Here is a 24,246-nt window from a genome sequence, read left to right as displayed (position 1 = left end):
GGTGCCGGCCCCCGTCTCCACGGTGGGGGAATGGGGCGAGGACGGGACACAGAAGGAGGGGGAGAGAGAGAGAGAGAAGAGGAGAGAAGAGTAGCCGCCGTCTGCTGTCCTGCCCCCGGAACAGCCGCCAGATGATCCTCCGCCAGCTCGACTGCCTGATCCAGCGATGCCGGGCGGTGGCACTGGACCCACTCTGCGGTTCCTGCTGGTAAGCGAGTGATGAACTGTTCCAGCATCACCTGGTTGATGATCCCCTCGGCGTCGCGATCGTCGGCCCTCAGCCACCGCCAGCAGGCGTCCCGGAGCTGCTGGCCGAACGCGAACGGCCGGCTGACCTCCTCCAAGCGCAGAGCACGGAAGCGCTGGCACTGCTGCTCAGGTGTGCGCCCCACGCGCTGGAGGACAGCCCGGCGGAGGTCCGTGTAGGCCAGCCGGCGGTCGGCGGGGAGCTGTAGCGTGGCCAGCTGTGCCTCTCCCATTAGCAGGGGGAGGAGGCGCGCCACGCGCTGCAACATTGGCCACCCCGAGGCTTCTGCGACCTGTTCAAATAGCGTGACGAACGCCTCGGGGTCATCCTGCGGGCCCATCTTGGTGACAGTGAGACGGGCCCGCGGCCGGAGCGCTGGTGGACCCCGCCAACGCGAGGAGGTGCCGGAACGCCTCGCAGTCTTCCTGCTGGGCCAGCACCAGGGCTTCAAAGCGCCGCTCTTGTTCTTTCCGGAGTGTGACGAGCGCCTGGTGCTGGCTTTGCTGGGCCGTGGCGAGGGCGTGGACCAGGTCGGCGAATGGGGAGGACTCCATGGGGCTGATCGGTTGGTGCTCCACTCTGGTTCCCGGGTTTCGGCACCACTGTAACGGTTCAGTACTGGTGGGTGGAGCACAGAGGACGGCAGGACAGAGATCAGGTTCAAATGAGCGTTTATTGGTACACTTTTCAGTCTAACCATAACTCCAACAGACACACACACGACGGGTGTCTCATTCAGGGATCTCCTCTGCTCTCTGCTCTCCCTCCTTATATAGGGCGCGGTCACTGGGAGGACACACAAACACAGGTTAATTGCTCTCAGGTGTAGTGATTCTGCCACTTACCTTCCCTGACTCCGCCCTCCTGTCACAGAACGGCACTAGACCACGCCCCCGCTGCCACACTTATCATTTAAATCATTCTGAGGTCTTTGTTCCTTTTTTTTCTGACATATTTCTTTTCTGGAAACAAAAACAGTCCTGTGCAAGTCTTAGGCACTCTATTTTTTCATTCAAACTTTGTTATAGATTTCTATTTGATGACTTGTACATTATCGAGTCAGTACAAAAACATTTTAGAGTCCAACCGTTCGTTTTCCAGCACAAAATTAAATGTTACAGGAAAACAATGTTTGTATCTGAGCAGCATATTCCATAAGAGAGCACTTTTCAGATTAAAAAATAAAACATAATGAAGGCTACTGGGTTTCGGTGCAAAATGAAGAAGCGAGTGTGACAGTCAAAGTGTCCAGAAGAACTGTGGCTGGTTCTTATAAAACTGCACTCATTGTGCCTGAGACTACTATTATTTTTAAACCAAAGGGTCGTCTCACACCAAATATTGACTTTCTTTTGTTTATCATGGCTTACTGATTACAGTTTATAGTATTTTTTTAATCCTGAAACATTTCATTTCATTAATTTTAAGCCATTTTTGGTCGACGGCGTTTCTTTACATGTGTCTAAGACTTTTGCACAGGACTGTATTTTATGAACTATTAACTAAAGTAAACTGTTCTTGTCTTAAACTTCTTTATAGAAGCCACAGTCTCTTTTTATGCTCTTTTAGCACTAGCCAATGTGGTTTTGTGCATGTCATCTGTAAAGAACTTTACTATATCGTTAGTTCTTGTTTTAGCCTGTTTACTGTCAGATTTAGTCTGTTTTTATATAATGCTAGTTTGTGCTGATAAGCAGGGTTAGCCTGTTTTTGGTGTGAGTTCTTGTGTTAGCGTGTTTTTTTTTTAATGCTAGCCTACAGTAGTTGTTGTACTGTTGTGTGGCTAGCATGTTTACTATAATGCTAGTCTCAGCTTTAACGCTAGAAGTCTACTTGATTAGCCAATCTAACTCGAATTCTAACTCTGCAAGACAGTTATCAACGTAGCTAATTTGCTAGCTACTCTTTACTTAGCAGTCTGATAGGACTTGAAAAAACAGTGTGTACTAGTAATTCTGAGGTTAAAGAAAAAAAAATCTGAGGAAATCGCTTCAGATACTCCGTACATTGCTTTCACTGCAAAGGTCAAGTGTGCAAGTGAATCCCCCCTTTTAAATAGTTAAATTGGATTATTAACTGAGTTTGCTAACTATTTAAGTATGCTATAGTATATACACGTTAAAAATCAATCATCTCTCTTGTTGAGTTCAGGTCTGGAAGTGTTCAGCATCACTGGAATGAGATTTATTACTTTGTGAATCATCTGGCTCACAAATTCATCAGGTGAGGTTTTTCACTCTGTCAGATTTTAAAATGTGAACCAGACGTGAATTCTTTTCTGACACACCTTGTCACAAACACTTATATTTTCAGCAGGGTTCATTTTAGGCAGGTATTAAATGATTGCACATCACTGAATCATGTTAGCTCATATTATTTAGCTCAGAAGATTAACATTCATGAATATGACTTAAAAATCCTCTCATGATTTATTTTGGATTAGCATATGTTAGCTAGATGTACTTTCAGAAAATAAAGTACATTATTGTACCTTTAGCGGTACAACGGCTTGTCACTGGGGCGGTACCCTCTAAATTCTGAGTGGGAACATATACGGACCTTTTTGGCCCTAAAAAAGTACACATAGTTATCTTGAGGTCCAGCAATGAACCCTCAAGAGTGTTGTACCTTGGGGACAGAAATGGACCCCTACTGTCCCCTTATTTCTGACAGTGTAGCTAATGTTAGCAGTGAAGAGTGTACATGTTTATGAATATGGATATGAACGCCTCCTTGAAATGAAATGAAATGAAATGAAATGAAATGAAATGTCAAAGTAGCTTATGTTAGCCAAACACAGAAAATCAGTGAAAAAAAAAATATGCACATATACTGTATGAATACCAATAACTTCCATTATTCTATCCACATTCACTGGATATGAGAAATCGCGGCTACTCTACTACTAGGCTATTAGCTCATATACCCTGAGTAGAGAAAAACAAAATGGCGGAGCGTGTTCCTGAACCAACCAAGGATGAAATAAAACTTCTACTTGTAAACAAAACCCATAAAAATACACAAGAAAATATGGAATAAAAGTATCTGATGGTAAGAATGTATGTTTTTTATTTTTCACGAATTTCAAATTTGCAAAAAATAAAAATGCTTTGTTTCTCAAAATGCAGTGAATGTGGATAGAATAAAACAGTTATTCGACTCAATCTCGTCATACGTGGATTGCAGCCGACTCGGTCCTACACGCCTCGTCAGCGATCAGCTCATGTATGACTCGATTTCGTGGAATAACTGTTAAATAGCCTGTTTATCATAATGCCAATCCCTGTGTTAGTCTGTTTTCTAAAATGCTAATTAATTCAAGGCTCAGTATCAGTTAAATATAATTTTCCATGTGTTAGTGTGTTTAATATAATGCTAATTCAGTGTTAGATCATTTAATATAATTTTAATTCAGGGTTAGCCTGTTTAATATAATGCTAGTTCATGTTTTAGCCTATTTATCTTAATGGTAGTTTTTCTGCTAACCCATTGGCATGTATTAAAAGTGAATCCATCCTCTTCTGCTGACATTGGATAGTGGGATTATAAACCATTACACAAGACATACAGGATTAAGTACTGTATGTTGAAAGGATGTTCAGTATGAGCACATTGTGAAAAACAGTCATGAGCACAGGACCATCTTTATGATTACAGGAGCAGCTCTTAGATAAAAAAAAATCTACAGTATCCAGGTGAGTCTCGAAGGGAGTGTAAATCTTTAGGGTGTCCGTGTGGGACCATCGAAGGGGAGACGTTGAGTCAGAAATGCATAAAGCTCGACTCAGAAGTAGGCTATCAGGGCGAATCAGGCAGCTCTGGAGGGCACGAGTAGAAGTCTGTCAGGATCTGGTACTGACATCATATCATCACTGTATGGTATGTGCTTTCCTCACTGCTGCTCGAATTCTGCCCTGACCACAACCTTTAACCATTTTTACCATATTTTCCGTCAGGAATAGTGTCTTGACTAAGTATAAAAGTCTAAAAGTAACTGCGTCCCTAATTCTAGTATTTGATAGAAGAATTCTTATTCAATTTCATCCTAATAAGTAACAGCTGACAAGCACAGTAAAATAAACATCTGGTTTGTCGTTTTTATCTGTCTGTTTATCCCACGTTGTTTCATATAAGCCTCGCTCTATTTAGTTCAGCTTCATTCTATCAGCACAGTTACGGTAAATGTGTTATACTCCAGAGCACCAAAAATAATTTGACTCAAACATATTTAGTCGTGATAGTGATCAAGAAGAAGAAGAAAGTGTTGTAAGAGTAAAGAGTGCAGTAAATATAATACTGAAAAGCAGAAACAGATCTGTCTTTCTGACTTCCTGTCTCTCTTTTTATTGTTCAGTCCTAAGCTCCGGATGTCCTTCATCGTTTTTTCGACAGAGGGAAGAACCCTGATGAAGCTCACAGAAGACAGGTGAGCTTAGAAAACGAGAGATTCAAGTCGACCTGATCTCACAAACTTCCAGATTGTTCTTTATCTCCTCCTCTGTTCTGTTCAGACCAGAGTGACCTGTTTATCTGTTTTAAAATGGGTCTTCTGAGGATCACTTATATACTGTGTGTGTGTGTGTGTGTTAGGGATCAGATACGAGCAGGACTGGAGGAACTACAGAGAGTTTTACCAGGTGGAGACACTTTCATGCACAAAGGTTTTGAGCGGGTGAGAAAGTCTCCTCTCTGTCTGCCTCTGTTTCCCCCGATCCGTATCTTTGTCCCAATAAAAAAACCTTTTTGTTTTGCTCTTTTACAGGCCAGTGAGCAGATCTACTATGCGAGTGGTGATGGTGAGTGATGATACAAAAAAAAAAAACCCAAACAAACCCCAAATCCACATTAAAAATACACTTTTAAAAATCCTTAAAACACTCAGTGATGTTTATGCTTACATTATTTGGGGCTGGAAGAATGAAAGGAAGTAAAAAAAAGGGAGGAAAAGTATGGAATAATCCAACATCCTGTCAGTGATAAGGTTTAAACTTTAATCTTAAATATCTCATCTCATTATCTCTAGCCGCTTTATCCTGTTCTACAGGGTCGCAGGCAAGCTGGAGCCTATCTCAGCTGACTACGGGCGAAAGGCGGGGTACACCCTGGACAAGTCGCCAGGTCATCACAGGGCTGACACATAGACACAGACAACCATTCACACTCACACCTACGGTCAATTTAGAGTCACCAGTTAACCTAACCTGCATGTCTTTGGACTGTGGGGGAAACCGGAGCACCCGGAGGAAACCCACGCGGACACGGGGAGAACATGCAAACTCCACACAGAAAGGCCCTCGCCGGCCACGGGGCTCGAACCCGGACCTTCTTGCTGTGAGGCAACAGCGCTAACCACTACACCACCGTGCCGCCAATCTTAAATATTTTTCAGAATATAAAGTTTCATTCTATCCACATTCACTGGATATGAGCAATCGCGCACTCTGATTGGCTACTCTACTACTAGGCTATCAGCTCATATACCGTGAGTAGAGAAAAACAAAATGGCAGAGTGTTTTGCTGAACCAAATCAGGATGAAATAAAAATTCTACTTGAAAACAAAACCCCAAAAATATTTTAAAAAATCAACAAAATATGGAATAAAGTATTTGATGATAAGGATGTATCTTTACGATATTATTATTGCATTTTTCACAAATTGCTCCTGTCATTTCACCGGTTTGTTTGTATTCTAAGCGGAAATGATTTTGTTGGACGTTTTGTATAAAGTTTTTATTGATCAAATTTGCAAAAAAATTAAATGAAAATGCTCTGTTTCTCAAAATCCAGTGAATGCAGTTAGAATAAAACAGTTATTCCACTCAATCTTGCCATACATGGCTTATACCCAACTACAGTACTACAGTGCTGAGCGTAAATGAGTGCACCCCCTTTGAAAAGTAACATTTTAAACAATATCTCAATGAACACAAACAATTTCCAAAATGTTGACAAGACAAAGTTTAATATAACATCTGTTTAACTTATAACGTGAAAGTAAGGTTAATAATATAACTTAGATTACACATTTTTCAGTTTTACTCAAATTAGGGTGGTGCAAAAATGAGTACACCCCACAACAAAAACTACTACATCTAGTACTTTGTATGGCCTCCATGATTTTTAATGACCGCATCAAGTCTTCTAGGCATGGAATGAACAAGTTGGTGACATTTTGCAACATCAATCTTTTTCCATTCTTCAACAATGACCTCTTTTAGTGACTGGATGCTGGATGGAAAGTGATGCTCAACTTGTCTCTTCAGAATTCCCCATAGGTGTTCGATTGGGTTCAGATCAGGAGACGTACTTGGCCACTGAATCACTTTCACCCTGTTCTTCTTCAGAAATCCAACAGTGGCCTTAGATGTGTGTTTGGTCATGTTGGAAAAGGATATGATGACCAAGGGCACGGAGTGATGGTAGCATCTTCTCTTTCAGTATAGAGCAATACATCTGTGAATTCATGATGCCATCAATGAAATGCAGCTCCCCGACACCAGCAGCACTCATGCAGCCCCACATAAGGACACTGCCACCACCATGTTTCACTGTAGGCACCATGCATTTTTCTTTGTATTCCTCACCTTTGCGATGCCATACAGTTTTGAAGCCATCAGTTCCAAAAACATTTATCTTGGTCTCATCACTCCAGAGTATAGAGTCCCAGTAGTCTTCATCTTTGTCAGCATGGGCCCTGGCAAACTCTAGGCAGGCTTTTTTGTGCCTGGGCTTTAGGAGAGGCTTCTTTCGTGGACAGCATCCATGCATGCCATTCCTCTGCAGTGTATGCCGTATTGTGTCACGGGAAATAGTCACCCCAGTTTGGCTTTCTACTTCTTTAGATAACCGCAGTGAACTTGCATGCCGATTTTCTTTAACCCTTCTCATCAGAAGATGCTCCTGCCGAGGTGTTAACTTCCGTGGACGACCTGGACGTCTCTGTGAGATGGTTGCAGTTCCATCTTTCTTAAATTTTTGTACCACTTTTGCTACAGTATTCTGACTGATAAGTAAAGCTTTGCTGATCTTCTTGTAGCCTTCACCTTTGTGGTGTAAAGAAATTATTTTCTTTCTCAGGTCTTGTGTCATTTCTCTTCCATGTGGTGCCATTGCTGACAGCATGAAATGGGAAGGGGTTTTCTTTAAGTAACACCCTTTTATAGTCAACTGTTTGCTGGACACTTGTGTAATGACTAATTAGACTCACCTGTGATTGTATTCTTGTTAAATTAGACATTTGTAGTCTACAATTTAGCTTTGCTCCAGAGACTTTCAGTGGGATGTACTCATTTTTGCACCACCCTAATTTGAGTAAAACTGAAAAATGTGTAATCTAAGTTTATATTATTAACCTTACTTTCACGTTATAAGTTAAACAGATGTTATATTAAACTTTGTCTTGTCAACATTTTGGAAATTGTTTGTGTTCATTGAGATATTGTTTAAAATGTTACTTTTCAAAGGGGGTGCACTCATTTACGCTGAGCACTGGATGTGCCTCATCGACTATCAGCTCATGTACAACTCGATTTCGTGGAATAACTGTTAAATATAAACTGTGTATAGTACACGCTCTCTCTCTCTCTCTCTCCACATTTTCTGACCTCTAAATATGGCACAATGTTGATCTTTTTTCAATATGGCCCATGCAAACTAGCTTAGCAGCCAATGCTAAATGTAATTAAAATGTCATTTTAGAGTATCTAACACTCTTCTATTAATTATTTATCAACACAGTTGAGAGAAATGTTCTGATATTTCTGATGGTTTTGTTTTGCTTCCATTGTCATCGTGCATTTACATTGTTTGTACTGTATATAAAAGACCCTAGGTATACATGCTAACTAGTTAAATCTCACCTCCATATTTCTCTCAACTTTTCCCACATGAATGGTCAGCATGTTGTATGTTCACATTTCCAAGAGTCATTATTACACAACTGTAATAGTTATTAGTATAAATACGCAGGTGATTATCGAAAATTGCACACTGATTGGTTGAGAAATTCAGACTCTTTCTCGATAATCACCTCGAGCGACTCGGCAAAATGGCGGCCGATCGCTTTGTCACAGTAAGTGAGGAAGAATTACAAATGATGAAAGAAAATGCTGTTCCTAAAAGCACTAAAGATGCTACGAAGTTTGGTCTAAAACTATTCAAAGGTAAGGAAAAATTGTGATTTATTTTATCGATTTCAAAACAAAGTATTTTATGTGAGTCGGCGTAGACAAGTGACAAGTCTGTGTGCGCCTTTATTACATTTGCACGCTGATTTTGAAGACTGAAGTACATTTTTTTAATATGATTTTTTAATAATCACCTGTGTATTTATACTAAAACAATTATCCGCCTCCGGCTCAGTGAATATCGGTGAATAACAACTCAACATCATCTTGCTTATTATTCTCCGATATTCACTTCACCTTCAGTGAATAATTGTTAAATAATTGCTAATAATTTGTATATCATGGTTTCGAGATATTATCACCACGATTGTGTTTATACTCAAATGAAGTACATGTCCTGAAACATGTGCACTGCACAGAGAACAGAAGTTAGTCTTTACCGTTACTCTATTTGCAGGTTATCGAATAGCGAGCGTTATCATCGCTCTGACAGATGGAGAGTTACGTGAGACTCAATTTGATTTGGCAGCGAGAGAGGTGAGCTAGTGACACTGTAGTTTTCTCAATTGAAAAATTTCTCATTTCATTTATTGTAGACAATGGCACAATGAAAAACAAATCAGGCATTAAACACATTAGCTTCAGTAGGTATAGGTTACATGGTCACATAAACACCTCACCATCACCATCACTGTGGACGGGTCCCAACCACACACCCTACTCACTACAAAGGCCTCAGTTTGTCTTCATTTTGTCTTTAGTTTATGTTAATATGGTATTGTGTATAACAGGCAGGACGCTCACGTCAACTCGGAGCCACAGTGTACTGTGTAGGAGTGAAGGACTTTAATGAAACTCAGGTGAGTTGAATCTAATTTGAACATCTCAGTTTCACTTAGTTGAATAAACTTTATTATTACTAAGTTTGTCTGAGAAAGAGGACTCGCAGCCTTTTTGGGACTACGCCCCAAACATGTCTGAAAGAATTTCATGAAAATTTCAAAACCCAGCCTTATTTTTTTGAGACACGGGCATTTCCAGGGGACATGTTTTGAATTTGAAGTTTCATGCAGTATATAGAGGATATTACACAGTTGTGTGAAGGTATGAAGTTTATCTTCGAGCGGTGAACTTCATATCATCACACAACCATGTAATGTTATTTATATTATATGGACACATCCACAAAAAAAAGCAAGTTAATCAAAAGCATTTTAATTTTGAACCAGTTCACTGTTTTGACAATGCACGTCAAGTCAGTGGGAAAACACTGGGAGTGACGTCGTCAGAGTGAAATATCGGTGATTATTATACATACAGGACACTTTTTCGATGGAATAAAAACATGTTCTATTCCCTTCTAGCAGGTTTCATTCATTTGGTTTGATAGCATGCAATATTGTTAGCATATCGCTTATCCTACGCGTATTATGTCACTCTACCCAATGGAGAACAAGCGTTGAATATGGTTTACGATATTGCATGGTTGTCAAGGCAACATGACGTCACACGTCGGAGACGTCAAACTTCCACGCTAGCAAGCGACTGTAACAATTTGTAAACAAACATGGCCGCCAGGTTTGCTTCGTTAAATATGAAAGATTTTGAGAGAATTTTGAAAGAGAAAGACACGTTGAACACCTGAAAAGAATTTGTATGTATAATAATAATAATAATAATAATGGCTGGCTTTTTTTGTGGTGTATCAGATATATTCCATTCAGCTACTTGTTTTCGACTCATTCAATATCATGCTAGCTGAATGGAATATATCTGATATACCACTGAATGCCAACCAATATTATTTAAATATGTCACTCAGATACGCGCCGTATTTTGTATGAAACATATGAGATTTTCAACATTAGAAGATAAACTTCATATCTTCAAACCAACTTGTGATTTTCTTTTTATTACATCGACACATTCACAAACAAAAAGTACCGAAATTTATGAAAACAATTCATCGATATCCTCACAAGTAACATATAGGGAATTATGTCATGGTTTTGGTTCTCCATGTCCTGGATGGAGCTTGTATGAAAAATATGAGTGGTGTATTTCCCAGTCAAACACTTGTGTCCATATAATATACGGTCATAAGATTCCACTGAAACTGAGACAAAGTCGGTAATATGATGGAGTCTAACTGATTGAACTGATTGTATGACAAGGTTATAAGGTGCGTTAAATGTTAGCTGATTGGTAAAACACACACTCCCTCACACACACACAGAATGGCAATAATACACAGAGTTTCTATACAGATGTAAATCAGGTCCACTCAGTGCTACATATTTAATGTTAACTAAAACATACTTTTGTTTTCGTCCATCACAGCTGGCTACAATCGCCGGCAGTGAAGACCATGTTTTTCCTGTGAATGACGGATTTGAGGCCCTGCAAGACATCATCGACTCAGTAAGAGGCCAAATTACTTTTCCAGTTTGGAAAATGAGAAATGACCCCCTGCTCACATCCCCATAGAGAAGCCATTGTAGTATTTATATCATGCAATGTCTAAGTCTAATGAATACCTTTATTGATCTCGTATTAGTTATCTATTAATCCTTCATCCACAGTTTACCTTTCATCAGCAGTTAACATCATTTAGCAACATAAGCCAAGCTAACTAATAATCTAGGCTAACGCTAACATTTCCTTTCCACCAGTAGCCATCTGATGTTAAAGTATCTAGCCAAGTTCTCGAGCAAGCTAGCTAACATGAGGCTTTTATACTGTGTAATTAAAACCAGTAACCAAGCATCAGTTCATCTGACTAACATTAGCTGATGCTTTTCATGTACTGAAGTTCACCAGCATTCATGTCATTGATCTGCTCTTGTTGACACATGCCAGTTGGCACAAAACACAGTGATCCCTACTCAATACACAGTACACCGAACCAAAAAGAAGAGACACAAAGTACAAACCTCAAGGGAACTAGATGAAACACAGGTAGAACTACTTTTTTTTTTTCAGTTAAAAGTACATAACATGAAGCAACCACTGAAATCATAAACTGAAGGAAACAAGCAACAGGTGAATACAGTCAGGAAATAATCCAATAAATAGAAATTAATTTAACAAAGACAGGGGCGGCACGGTGGTGTAGTGGTTAGCACTGTCGCCTCACAGCAAGAAGGTCCGGGTTCGAGCCCCGTGGCTGACGAGGGCCTTTCTGTGTGGAGTTTGCATGTTCTCCTCATGTCTGCGTGGGTTTCCTCCGGGTTCCCCCACAGTCCAAAGACATGCAGGTTAGGTTAACTGGTGACTCTAAATTGACCGTAGGTGTGAATGTGAGTGTGAATGGTTGTCTGTGTCTATGTGTCAGCCCTGTGATGACCTGGCGACTTGTCCAGGGTGTACCCCGCCTTTCACCCGTAGTCAGCTGGGATAGGCTCCAGCTTACCCTGTAGGACAGGGTAAGTGGCTACAGATAATAGATGGATGGATTAACAAAGACAGGAAGCTGTGACTAAATATGGAAAGTGGAAAACAAAAAGGATCAGGTGCAGAGTATGGAATGCCATAGAGGTCAGAGTCAAGGTGAACATCAAGGTGAATGTTTGAGAAGGGAGTTGGACAGAGTTGAAATTGTGTGTGATTGGACACACACTATGGCGGCACGGTGGTGTAGTGGTTAGCGCTGTCGCCTCACAGCAAGAAGGTCCTGGGTTCGAGCCCCGGGGCCGGCGAGGGCCTTTCTGTGTGGAGTTTGCATGTTCTCCCCGTGTCCGCGTGGGTTTCCTCCGGGTGCTCCGGTTTCCCCCACAGTCCAAAGACATGCAGGTTAGGTTAACTGGTGACTCTAAATTGAGCGTAGGTGTGAATGTGAGTGTGAATGGTTGTCTGTGTCTATGTGTCAGCCCTGTGATGACCTGGCGACTTATCCAGGGTGTACCCCGCCTTTCGCCCGTAGTCAGCTGGGATAGGCTCCAGCTTGCCTGCGACCCTGTAGAAGGATAAAGCGGCTTGAGATAATGAGATGAGATGAATGGACACACTATTGGTCAAATTGGAAGATGCAGCTTTTGCTTTAGAGATCATCCCATGATCATGTTTTTAATGGATAAATTATGTATTCTATGTTTTAACACGGGCGGCACGGTGGTGTAGTGGTTAGCGCTGTCGCCTCACAGCAAGAAGGTCCTGGGTTCGAGCCCCGGGGCCGGCGAGGGCCTTTCTGTGTGGAGTTTGCATGTTCTCCCCGTGTCCGCGTGGGTTTCTTCCGGGTGCTCCGGTTTCCCCCACAGTCCAAAGACATGCAGGTTAGGTTAACTGGTGACTCTAAATTGAGCGTAGGTGTGAATGTGAGTGTGAATGGTTGTCTGTGTCTATGTGTCAGCCCTGTGATGACCTGGCGACTTGTCCAGGGTGTACCCCGCCTTTCGCCCGTAGTCAGCTGGGATAGGCTCCAGCTTGCCTGCGACCCTGTAGAACAGGATAAAGCAGCTACAGATAATGAGATGAGATGAGATGTTTTAACACGCAAATCTGTTGGCAAATAATGAGGGTTGTAACGATATACGCCGGTCACTGACCAGTTCACAATCAAGTCACAATACTGGCGTCATGATTTCAACTCAGAATTGAAATTTGAATGAAGAAAAATTATGACTGAAAAGATTTCTTTTTCTGAATTATTAACAATGCAAAACAATGTGCATTTTTGTCTGCAAAATCAATTAAGAAACTGCTGCAAACTGAGATTTAATATTGTAACCAAAATGTACTACAGGTTCACCATATCTTAAAAATAATTTAATAAATGTATAAATTCTTCCCCCATTTTTTTTTATTGAATAAACAAAGCGGCTGATCTGGGACTTTCTAACTTCATAGGAATCAACTGAAACATAAAGAGCTCTGTAGCAGAAATAGAGCTCCAAAGTCAGTTAAAATGACCGATTTCCATGGTCCTTGGTGCTGTTTGAAAGCTACTGAAGGGCTCTTTTTTAACTGGTACAGTATAACATGGTTGTGTAAGACCCTGGTCACACTACAGCTTGCGATGGGTTTGCAAATACTTGGCGATAAAAAATTGGTCACGTCACCACCAATCGTGCAACACATGACGAATGTTCTCTGAGCTTCATGAGTTGTTTTGTTGGTGTATCTCTGCCTCGTGAGTGGCCAAAAATGTCACAAAGGTGGCAATGTTTTCATCAGCAAACTGTGCGGCGAATACTTGCTGATGGGTTTGGCATACTTCCTGAAGTTCGGGGAATCTTCGTCAAGCCTCTTGAGATGTATTTGTCTCGAATCCATGTCCCCGATGCTTGCATTGCAGACTTTGTGAAGTATTCTCTCAGGTATGCATTGGTAGATGAATGTAAGTGCAGGAAGAGTGTTTATTAGCAGGCGTGATATTTACAAAAACAAAACGTGAGGCAAGGTCAGAGTAACAAAACACAAACGAAACCAAAGGCAAAACAGAAAGCAGAATCATGAAGCAGAACATTTAACCAGACTCATCAACATGGCTAGAAACAAACGTGACAGTGATAACGATAATACTTCGCAAAGCCTCTGTGAAAACAGTGTCCTTATATGCGTGTGCTGATTGCGCTCAAATCAGCATCAGGTGTTTCCCATAACAACCAATATGGTCGATAACCAATCGCAAAGCACCGCGAGCTGTAGTGTGACTGCAGCTTAACCTTATAATGTATAATGCATATTGGTCATTGCAATCCAACTGTCCATAAAAAAACATGATCATGTGACCAGCATGCGCCCTGTACTGTATATTTTAACTCTGTGGGTTGCGCAGATTGGTACCTCTAGTGTTCAAACAGTGCAACAGCATTCGATGCACAATTAATAAAATGCTGATTTCTACGATGTAAATCGTACATTTCCATGATACACGTTGTCACATTTTTACATCACGTCACGATGTATCGTTACACCCCTACAAACAATCAACACCAGTAGTCCATTTAAGCAACTCACTTCAATTTTTAAATTTCAGTATTTCCGAATCTCTTCTCTTTCAGATCCTGAAGAGATCATGCATAGAAATATTATCTGTTGAACCTTCAACTATATGCGCTGGAGGTGAGCGAATATGAGCACACAGTAAAAACTTGTGTATGAAATGTGAATAATATTTATAGAATAAGCATATTCATATGTTTATTACTTACTGGAATTATTTATCATTTTGCAAAATAATCCTGCTTCCCCATACCTGCGTTTCATTTAGAAGACATCTGCTTCGGTAGACTGAACTTTTGGGTAGCATTTACAGGCAGCATGACACAGAGGTCTTCTAAGGTTCCTTACTTTGGCTACGTTTATCCTTTCCAACAGAGGAAATCCCATAATTCTGTTCACCTTAACGAGCCAGCTGAATATTTTACTGCTTAATATTGCAATTTGTTTTTCCAAGCTTTCATACAACTTTCATCCAGTGAACAGAATTATGAGGTAAAAGAATAAGAAAATGATTCTGCCTTCAAATTTTCTTGACATAAGGAATCCTTAGGAAATTAGCTGTCCTTATGCTGCTTCCTGTGGGACACAGACTTTACATTCAGAGTCTACCTCAACATCTGTCTCCTGAATGAAATGGAAGTTACTTCTGAAATGGCTCCTTATTCCCTGTTCGTTACACTGAAGAATCAGAAGAACTGGACAGGGCATGAATATAGACCAAAGCTGGGATGATTAAAGAGATACTGACCAGCATTTGACATACGTCACTGTTTGTTTGTTGTTGTTTTTTCTCTGTTGGTCATGATGTATTGCAGAATCCTTCCAGGTGGTGGTGAGGGGGAACGGTTTCCTCCATGCAAGAGATGAGAGACGAGTGTTGTGCAGTTTCCGCATCAATGACACCTTCACCGTCAGTAAGTGCTCTTCTAATAAAGGAACTATCCATCCATCCATTATCTGTAGACGCTTATCCTGTCCTACAGGGTCACCAGGCAAGCTGGAGCCTATCCCAGCTGACTATGGGCGAGAGGCGGGGTACACCCTGGACAAGTCGCCAGGTCATCGCAGGGCTGACACATAGACACAGACAACCATTCACACTCACATTCACACCTACGGTCAATTTAGAGTCACCAGTTAACCTAACCTGCATGTCTCTGGACTGTGGGGGAAACCGGAGCACCCGGAGGAAACCCACGCGGACACGGGGAAAACATGCAAACTCCACACAGAAAGGCCCTCACCGGCTGCTGGGCTCGAACCCGGACCTTCTTGCTGTGAGGTGACAGCGCTAACCACTACACCACTGTGCCGCCCAATAAAGGAACTAATAATGGTGATAATGTACAGGCTACGAAACCTTATGTTACTATAAATGCAGTTAAAATTCAGCTGAAAATCCAGCACTGAAGATTAACCACAAGGTAATATATGAAGAACTGTTATCAGAGTCCATATTAAGAGTCAGAACATAGCAGGGCTTAACATTAACTTTTTAATCCACATATCCAGTCGGACAAGCAGCAGGATTTTTCACTTGTCTTGACCGTAACCTTTTAATTACAATGTATTTACTAGTTCAATGAAAGGAAAGTGATTAAAGGAGAACTGAAGTCATTTTTAAATTTGCTTTATTTCTTAATTAACGTATTATTCAATTACGTTTTCACTTTTAGTAACCTTATATCGTAACTCGTATTGGCAACTAATTTAAATTAAATATTATACTTATCGGCCTATTTGGTTTATAACCATGTTGAATTTAGTTCATTTGGTCCACGGCAGGCGTCGCTTATCCGCACGATCTTCACAAGACTTGTGCGAGACTTCAAAACGTGAAATGTCAGCCAGGTGTCAGTGCCGCCATTTTGAAAACTGTTTTCCAAACGAAATATTGCACAAAAACGAGTTTAAATGACGATTACTGCCTACTTTTTTCAAACTTTCCTGATTGCTATCAAAACAAACAAAACTTCCTTCCGGTTTGATTACATCAGCATTCGAAAGAGGGCACGCGCGTCTTTTGACAGCGTTGGCAGATGTTGGTCACTTTGATTTCTGCTGTACGTTTTACTTCCGTCCTACGATGTCTCGCACAGGTCTCAACAGATCTCATTTACGGCCATTGCTTTGACATATGGACTGATATATTACAGAGCATATTTCAAACACTCATAACTTGCTATAGCAGTGACAAAATGGCGATCAAAAATGCATTCCTATATTTAATAAAATGAGAAATAGAATTTTGATAATAAAAAAAAATTTGCCTTCAGTTCTCTAACAGAGTTCATCAAAAAGCAGGTCTAGCTATGATAATCATTTATGCTTTAATGATTTATAATTTTTCAATAAAACTCAAACTTTAACTGTAACAATAAACAAAAACTAGATAGATACAGTGATTTGCACTAGCTCTAACAAACCCAGACGTCTGGTCACCGTACCCTATAGAGCCAGAACGGTAAGAGATAGAGAATGACACTTAGTGAGGAGAAAAAGCCCTGTTTTTCATGGATCATTCCAGTTCGGTGATCCAGATCAGCACCAAAAGTCATAGCAACTGAATTCAGCCCAGAGGTATTCTTCATAGGAAGTTTGGTGATGATTGGTTGAAAGCTGAGGGCGTCCTAAAAACATTAGGATAATAATTATAAGAATAATGAAGTAGAAATATCCTGAGTGAGAGTAACAATTTGTGCTACCGCTGCTAGCGCGAATTAACTATTCAAAGCCCCATTATGATGTGCTTTTTCCAACCCCAATTCCAAAAAAGTTGGGACACTGTGTAAAACGTAAATAAAAACAGAATGTGAAGATTTGAAAATCATGGAAACCCTATATTTCATTGAAAATAGTACAAAGACAACATATCAAATGTTGAAACTGAGAAATTTTATTGTTTTTTTAAAAATATATGCTCATTTTGAATTTGATGTCCGTAACATGTTTCAGAAAAGTTGGGACAGGGGCAACAAAAGACTGAAAAGTTGTGTAATGCTAAAAAAAAAAAAAACTAATTTGATTCATTGGCACAGGTCAGTAACATGATTGGGTATAAAGAGAGCATCCCAGAGAGGCGGAATCTCTCAGAAGTAAAGATGGGGAGGGGTTCACCGCTCTGTGAAAGACCGCGTGGGCAAACAGTGCAATAATTTAAGAATAATGTTCCTCAGTGTAAAATTGCAAAGAATTTGGGGATCACATCTATGGTCCATAATATCATTAAAAGATTCAGAGAATCTGGAGAAATCTCTGTATGCAAGAGACAAGGCTGAAAACTGGCATTAGATGCTTGTGGTCTTCAAGCTCTCAGGCGACACTGAATTAAAAGCAGACACATGTCTGTAGTGGAAATCACTGTATGGGCTCAGGAGCACTTCAGAAAACCATAGTCTGTGAAAGCAGTTCATTACTGCATCCACAAATGCAAGTTAAAACCAGATATAAACAATATCCAGAAACACCGCCACCTTCTCTGGGCCTGAGCTCTTTTACGATGGACTGAGGGAGAGTGGAAAATTGTCCTGAGGTTTGATGAATCTCATCTCATCTCATCTCATCTCATTATCTCTAGCCGCTTTATCCTGTTCTACAGGGTCGCAGGCAAGCTGGAGCCTATCCCAGCTGACTACGGGCGAAAGGTGGGGTACGCCCTGGACAAGTCGCCAGGTCATCACAGGGCTGACACATAGACACAGACAACCATTCACACTCACATTCACACCTACGCTCAATTTAGAGTCACCAGTTAACCTAACCTGCATGTCTTTGGACTGTGGGGGAAACCGGAGCACCCGGAGGAAACCCACGCGGACACGGGGAGAACATGCAAACTCCGCACAGAAAGGCCCTCGCCGGCCACGGGGCTCGAACCCGGACCTTCTTGCTGTGAGGCGACAGCGCTAACTACTACACCACCATGCCGCCCGTTTGATGAATCAAAAGTAGAAATTCTTTTTAGAAATCATGGACATCACTTCCTCCAGGCTAAAGAGGAGAGGGACCATCCGACTTGTTATCAGCACCCAGTTCAAAAGCCAGCATCTGTGATGGTATGAGGGTACATTAGTGCACATGACATGGGTAGCTTTTACATCTGGGAAGGCATCATTAATGCTGAATGATATAAACATGTTTCAGAGCAATATGCTGCCATCCAGACAAAATCTTTTTCAGGGAAGGCCTTCCTTCTTTCAGTAAGGCAATGCCAAACCACTTTCTGCACATATTAAAACTGCATAACGCTGTAGTAAAAGAGTCCAGATGCTAAACTGGCCTGCCTGCAGTCCAGATCTGTCTCCCATTTAAAACATTTGGCGCATTATGAAGCACAAAATATGACAAAGGAGACCCCGAACTGTCGAGCAACTGAAATTGTCTATCAGGCAAGAATGGGACAACATTTCTCTTTCAAAACTACAGCAATTGGTCTCCTCAGTTCCCAAACGTGTACAGAGTGTTGTTAAAAGTAGAGGTGATGCAACACAGTGGTAAACATGCCCCTATCCCAACTTTTCTGAGACGTATTGCTGACATCAAATTCAAAATGAGCATATATTTTTCAAAAAAGAATAACATTTCTCAGTTTCAACATTTGATATGTTGTCTTTGTACTATTTTCAATGAAATACAGGGTTTCCATGATTTGCAAATTATCACATTCTGTTTTTATTTACAGTTTACACAGCGTCCCAACTTTTTTGGAATTGAGGTTGTATAACCCATAACCTGATCTACAGTTTTAAGAGTTAGACTCACCCAAATTCAAAGCTTCTGGAGGAAATAAAGTGACATCTTGATTAATCCAGTAAAACTTGAAGTATAAATTAATTTAAAGAAATGAAATTGAAAGAAAACAGTTTGGATATGATAAGGGGGACAGAATCATGTTGTGAACGAAAACAAACCGTAAGTGAGTTCGGCATGGTCGTAAAATTCCCACAAAATATTTTGCAACATTTGTGGTGGTTAATGTGAACCATACAATGGAAAAAACACAACGAATGTCCGAATGAAATGACGATTCACCACAGATATTTATTTTATTGAGGTATTTGATCGCCATTTCTCCGATTTTGATGAAGTCTAATAATCTATAATTAGATATTACGACGTGGTTATTTTTACACACGCACTTGCTGGACTTGGCTTCCCTGGAATTTTGTAAACAGTAACATGGCCGTGCAGTGGTTAGCGCTGTCGCCTCACAGCAAGAAGGTCCGGGTTCGAGCCCCGTGGCCAGTGAGGGCCTTTCTGTGCAGAGTTTGCATGTTCTCCCCGTGTCCACGTGGGTTTCCTCCGGGTGCTCCAGTTTCCCCCACAGTCCAAAGACATGCAGGTTAGGTTAACTGGTGACTCTAAATTGACCGTAGGTGTGAATGTGAATGGTGGTCTGTGTCTATGTGTCAGCCCTGTGATGACCTGGCGACTTGTCCAGGGTGTACCCCGCCTGTTGCCCGTAGTCAGCTGGGATAGGCTCCAGCTTGCCTGCGACCCTGTAGAACAGGATAAAGCGGCTAGAGATAATGAGATGAGATGAGATAACACGGCCGGATCACTGAGGGGATTGAAATAGTTTTGTTGGAACTTTATTGATGTAACTCTCGAATAATTTCTATAAAAATGGTGATTTTCAACAAATATTTAACTCGTCCCATTGGACAAGCAGATGCCGATTTTACTTGTCAGGACCAAACATTTGGTTGTCCCGGACAGTCGGACTACCATTAATGCCAAGCCCTGTACAGGCATGTAAGTTTAATACAGGACAACCAATAATCATAAATAAGGGAGACCTGCCAGGGTCAAAACCAGGAAGTACAATGAAACATAAAAAACACAGAACTTGGAAAATGACAAAGTAACTAAACACATAATACGACTTTGCTACAAACAATGACTACTCAAGAATTAACCCAATACAGGTGAATATAACCAGGTAAAAAACCAATGACAGGACAGGGAGGAGACAGGACTATAACAGAAACCAAAACAAACATGGTGTTTGTCGTCATGGGAGCTGTGATGCAACGGAGCAAATGGTGACACACAGGAGGACAAGCAGGGAATTTGTCCCAGGTCTAGGCTGGGTGTAAGATCCAGGAAATCCATTAGCATGTGGACTAGGCTTTCAAAATGTGCGTGTCAAACGTTTGGACACACCTACTTATTCATCAGTTTTCTGTATTTTGACTATGTTCTACATTGTAGAACAATATAGAAGACATCAAAACATCTAAACCTGCATCTATACACCTACTCATTCATGAACTTATCCAATCAGCCAATCGTGTAACTGTGATCGCGACTCACTGACTCTGACCGTGGTACCAGATGGGCTGGTTTGAGTATTTCAGAAACCTCTGATCTCCTGAGATTATCTCACACAACAGTCTCTAGGGTTTACACAGAATGGTGTGGGGGAGAAAAAACATCCAGTGAGTGGGAGCTATATGGGCAGAACCACCTGGTTCATGAGAGAGAGGTCAAAGGAAGAAGACCAGCCTGGTTTGAACTGACAGAAAGGGTATGGGAACACAAATAACCGCTCTTTACATCCGTGGTGAGCAGAAAAGCATCTCAGAATAAACAACACGTCAAATCTATGTACAGTACCAGTAAAATGTTTGTACACCCGTACTCAGAGTTTTTTCTGTATTTTGTATTTTCTACATTGTCGAATGATACTGAAGACATCAAAACTATGAAATAACATCTGGAATGTATATGGAATTATGTGGTAAACAAAAAAAGTGTTTCCCATTTTAGATTCTTCAGCGTAGCCAGTGATTACCTTGATGACACTTTGCACACTATTGGCATTATCTTAACCAGCTTTATTGGTCAACTGGAATCCTTTTCAATTAACAGCTGTGCCTCATCAAAAGTTAATTAGTGGACGAGTTTCTTGCCTTTTTAATGTGTTTGAGATCAAATAGTAAATAATAAAAATACACTAAATAGCTCTATTCCACAACTGTAGTAATCCATGTTATTCTATCCACATTCACAATCACGCGCTCTGATTGGCGACTCTACTACTAGGATATCAGCTCATATACCATGAGTAGAGAAAAACAAAGTGGTGGAGTGTGTTGCTGAAACAACTGAGGACGAAATAAAAACTCTACTCGAAAACAAAACCCCTCAAAAATACAAAAAAGCAACAAAATATGGAATAAAAGTATTTGACGGTAAGAACATATTTTTTTTTATTTTTCAAGAATTATTATTATAGCATTTTTCACAAATTGCTCCTGTCATTTCACTGATTTGTTTACATTCTGAGCGAAAATGATTTTGTTGGATGTTTTGTATAGTCTTTATTGATCGAATTTTTAAAAGATAAAAATAGAAATGCTCTGTCTTTCAAAATCCAGTGAATGTGGATAGAATAAAATAATTCCACTCAATCTCGTCGTACATGGCTTATAGCCGACTAACCTCATTGGCTATCAGCTCATGTACCGTACAACTCGATTTTGTGGAATAACTGTGAATTATGTCAAGCGCCACTGAGCTAAGTAAAGAGAAACAACATTCATCATTACTTTAAGACATGAAGGGACTTTTAATTAATAAAAATAAAGAAAAAAACATTGAATTAGAAGTCATGTCCAAACTTTTGACTGGTTCTTTCTCTCTCTCTCTTTCTTTATATATATATATATATATATATATATATATATATATATATATATATATATATATATATATATATATATACACACACACATACACACAGTGCTCAGCGTAAATGAGTGCACCCCCTTTGAAAAGTAACATTTTAAACAATATCTCAATGAACACAAACAATTTCCAAAATGTTGAAAAGACAAAGTTTAATATAACATCTGTTTAACTTATAACGGGAAAGTAAGGTTAATAATATAACTTAGATTAATTACACATTATTTCAGTTTTACTCAAATTAGGCTGGTGCAAAACTGAGTACACCCCACAACAAAAACTACTACATCTAGTACTTTGTATGGCCTCCATGATTTTTAATGACAGCACCAAGTCTTCTAGGCATGGAATGAACAAGTTGGCGACATTTTGCAACATCAATCTTTTTTCCATTCTTCAGCAATGACCTCTTTTAGTGACTGGATGCTGGATGGAGAGTGATGCTCAACTTGTCTCTTCAGAATTCCCCAAAGAAAATAATTTCTTTACACCACAAAGGTGAAGGCTACAAGAAGATCAGCAAAGCTTTACTTATCAGTCAGAATACTGTAGCAAAAGTGGTACAAAAATTTAAGAACGATGGAACTGCAACCATCTCACAGAGACGTCCAGGTCGTCCACGAAAGTTACACCTCGACAGGAGCGTCTTCTGATGAGAAGGGTTGAAGAAAATCGGCATGCAAGTTCACTGCAGTTATCTAAAGAAGTAGAAAGCCAAACTGGGGTGACTATTTCCCATGACACAATACGGCGTACACTGCAGAGGAATGGCATGCATGGATGCCATCCACGAAAGAAGCCTCTCCTAAGCCCAGGCACAAAAAAGCCCGCCTAGAGTTTGCCAGGGCCCATGCTGACAAAGATGAAGACTACTGGGACTCTATACTCTGGAGTGATGAGACCAAGATAAATGTTTTTGTAACTGATGGCTTCAAAACTGTATGGCATCGCAAAGGTGAGGAATACAAAGAAAAATGCATGGTGCCTACAGTGAAACATGGTGGTGGCAGTGTCCTTATGTGGGGCTGCATGAGTGCTGCTGGTGTCGGGGAGCTGCATTTCAGTGATGGCATCATGAATTCACAGATGTATTGCTCTATACTGAAAGAGAAGATGCTACCATCACTCCGTGCCCTTGGTCATCGTACACTTTTCCAACATGACAATGATCCTAAACACACATCTAAGGCCACTGTTGGATTTCTGAAGAAGAACAGGATGAAAGTGATTCAGTAGCCAAGTACGTCTCCTGATCTGAACCCAATCGAACACCTACGGGGAATTCTGAAGAGACAGGTTGAGCATCACTCTCCATCCAGCATCCAGTCACTTAAAGAGGTCATTGTTGAAGAATGGAAAAAGATTGATGTTGCAAAATGTCTCCAACTTGTTCATTCCATGCCTAGAAGACTTGGTGCTGTCATTAAAAATCATGGAGGCCATACAAAGTACTAGATGTAGTAGTTTTTGTTGTGGGGTGTACTCATTTTTGCACCACCCTAACTTGAGTAAAACTGAAAAATGTGTAATCTAAGTTATATTATTAACCTTACTTTCACGTTATAAGTTAAACAGATGTTATATTAAACTTTGTCTTGTCAACATTTTGGAAATTGTTTGTGTTCATTGAGATATTGTTTAAAGTGTTACTTTTCAAAAAGGGGGTGGACTCATTTATGCTGAGCAATATATATATATGCATTCACTCCACAATGTGACAAAAAAGTAGGTGTTTAATTGTGGAATGTGATCAGCTAGCAAAAAAGACCTAACTAGCAAGCTACTAAAGACTTGGGTCAGGAAAATTGCAATGATACTTAATGTTTCTTCTCTAAAAATCTCTCTGTAGTTGTGGCCAGCAAGGCAGGAAGTGGAATTTATATGTAGGTTGGACTGTAGCATTTATAACTATGTCATTTGCAGTGGTTATTTCCTCTGAATCAACACTGAGGACCATCATGCTCCAGTAACTGGTAAATAATGTTATTTCTAGCCAACTCTCAACATCAGCACACTTCTAGTCCAACTCAAACATCACAGCTTTATCTCTTGGGTTGGTCTAACTTCTCTGGAATAACAGTTTTAAAAATTAGTGTTAAAATTGATCGATTTACCAATTAAAGAACAGCCTAAAGCTTGAGACATGCCCACTTTTGTCCTGCCAAGATCGCATTCTCATAAAAATTGTTATTTAATTGTGATCAAAATGCTCGATTCTGAAAACAATCTCTGATCAT

The 24,246-nt window shown here is 40.4% G+C and overlaps 1 protein-coding gene across 2 annotated transcripts in view; it reads left to right on the top strand.

Annotated features, from left to right (window-relative positions):
- Window positions 1-24,246, top strand: part of antxr1b (ANTXR cell adhesion molecule 1b) — a 76,441-nt gene that overhangs the window by 20,606 nt on the left and 31,589 nt on the right. Inside the window, exons 2-10 of one of the 2 annotated variants that reach the window (XM_060908329.1) lie at window positions 2,399-2,470; window positions 4,602-4,673; window positions 4,838-4,919; window positions 5,010-5,043; window positions 8,832-8,911; window positions 9,166-9,234; window positions 10,715-10,795; window positions 14,377-14,437; window positions 15,133-15,231. In XM_060908329.1, coding sequence (XP_060764312.1) covers window positions 2,399-2,470; window positions 4,602-4,673; window positions 4,838-4,919; window positions 5,010-5,043; window positions 8,832-8,911; window positions 9,166-9,234; window positions 10,715-10,795; window positions 14,377-14,437; window positions 15,133-15,231 — 650 coding nt within the window. The remainder of the gene's footprint in view (window positions 1-2,398; window positions 2,471-4,601; window positions 4,674-4,837; window positions 4,920-5,009; window positions 5,044-8,831; window positions 8,912-9,165; window positions 9,235-10,714; window positions 10,796-14,376; window positions 14,438-15,132; window positions 15,232-24,246) is intronic. The other variant, XM_060908330.1, reaches the window with a different exon arrangement.

This window comes from Neoarius graeffei, chromosome 25 (genome assembly GCF_027579695.1).
Source record: "Neoarius graeffei isolate fNeoGra1 chromosome 25, fNeoGra1.pri, whole genome shotgun sequence".
Classification (NCBI taxonomy): domain Eukaryota; kingdom Metazoa; phylum Chordata; class Actinopteri; order Siluriformes; family Ariidae; genus Neoarius; species Neoarius graeffei.
This window is presented reverse-complemented; position numbering and strand designations above follow the sequence as displayed.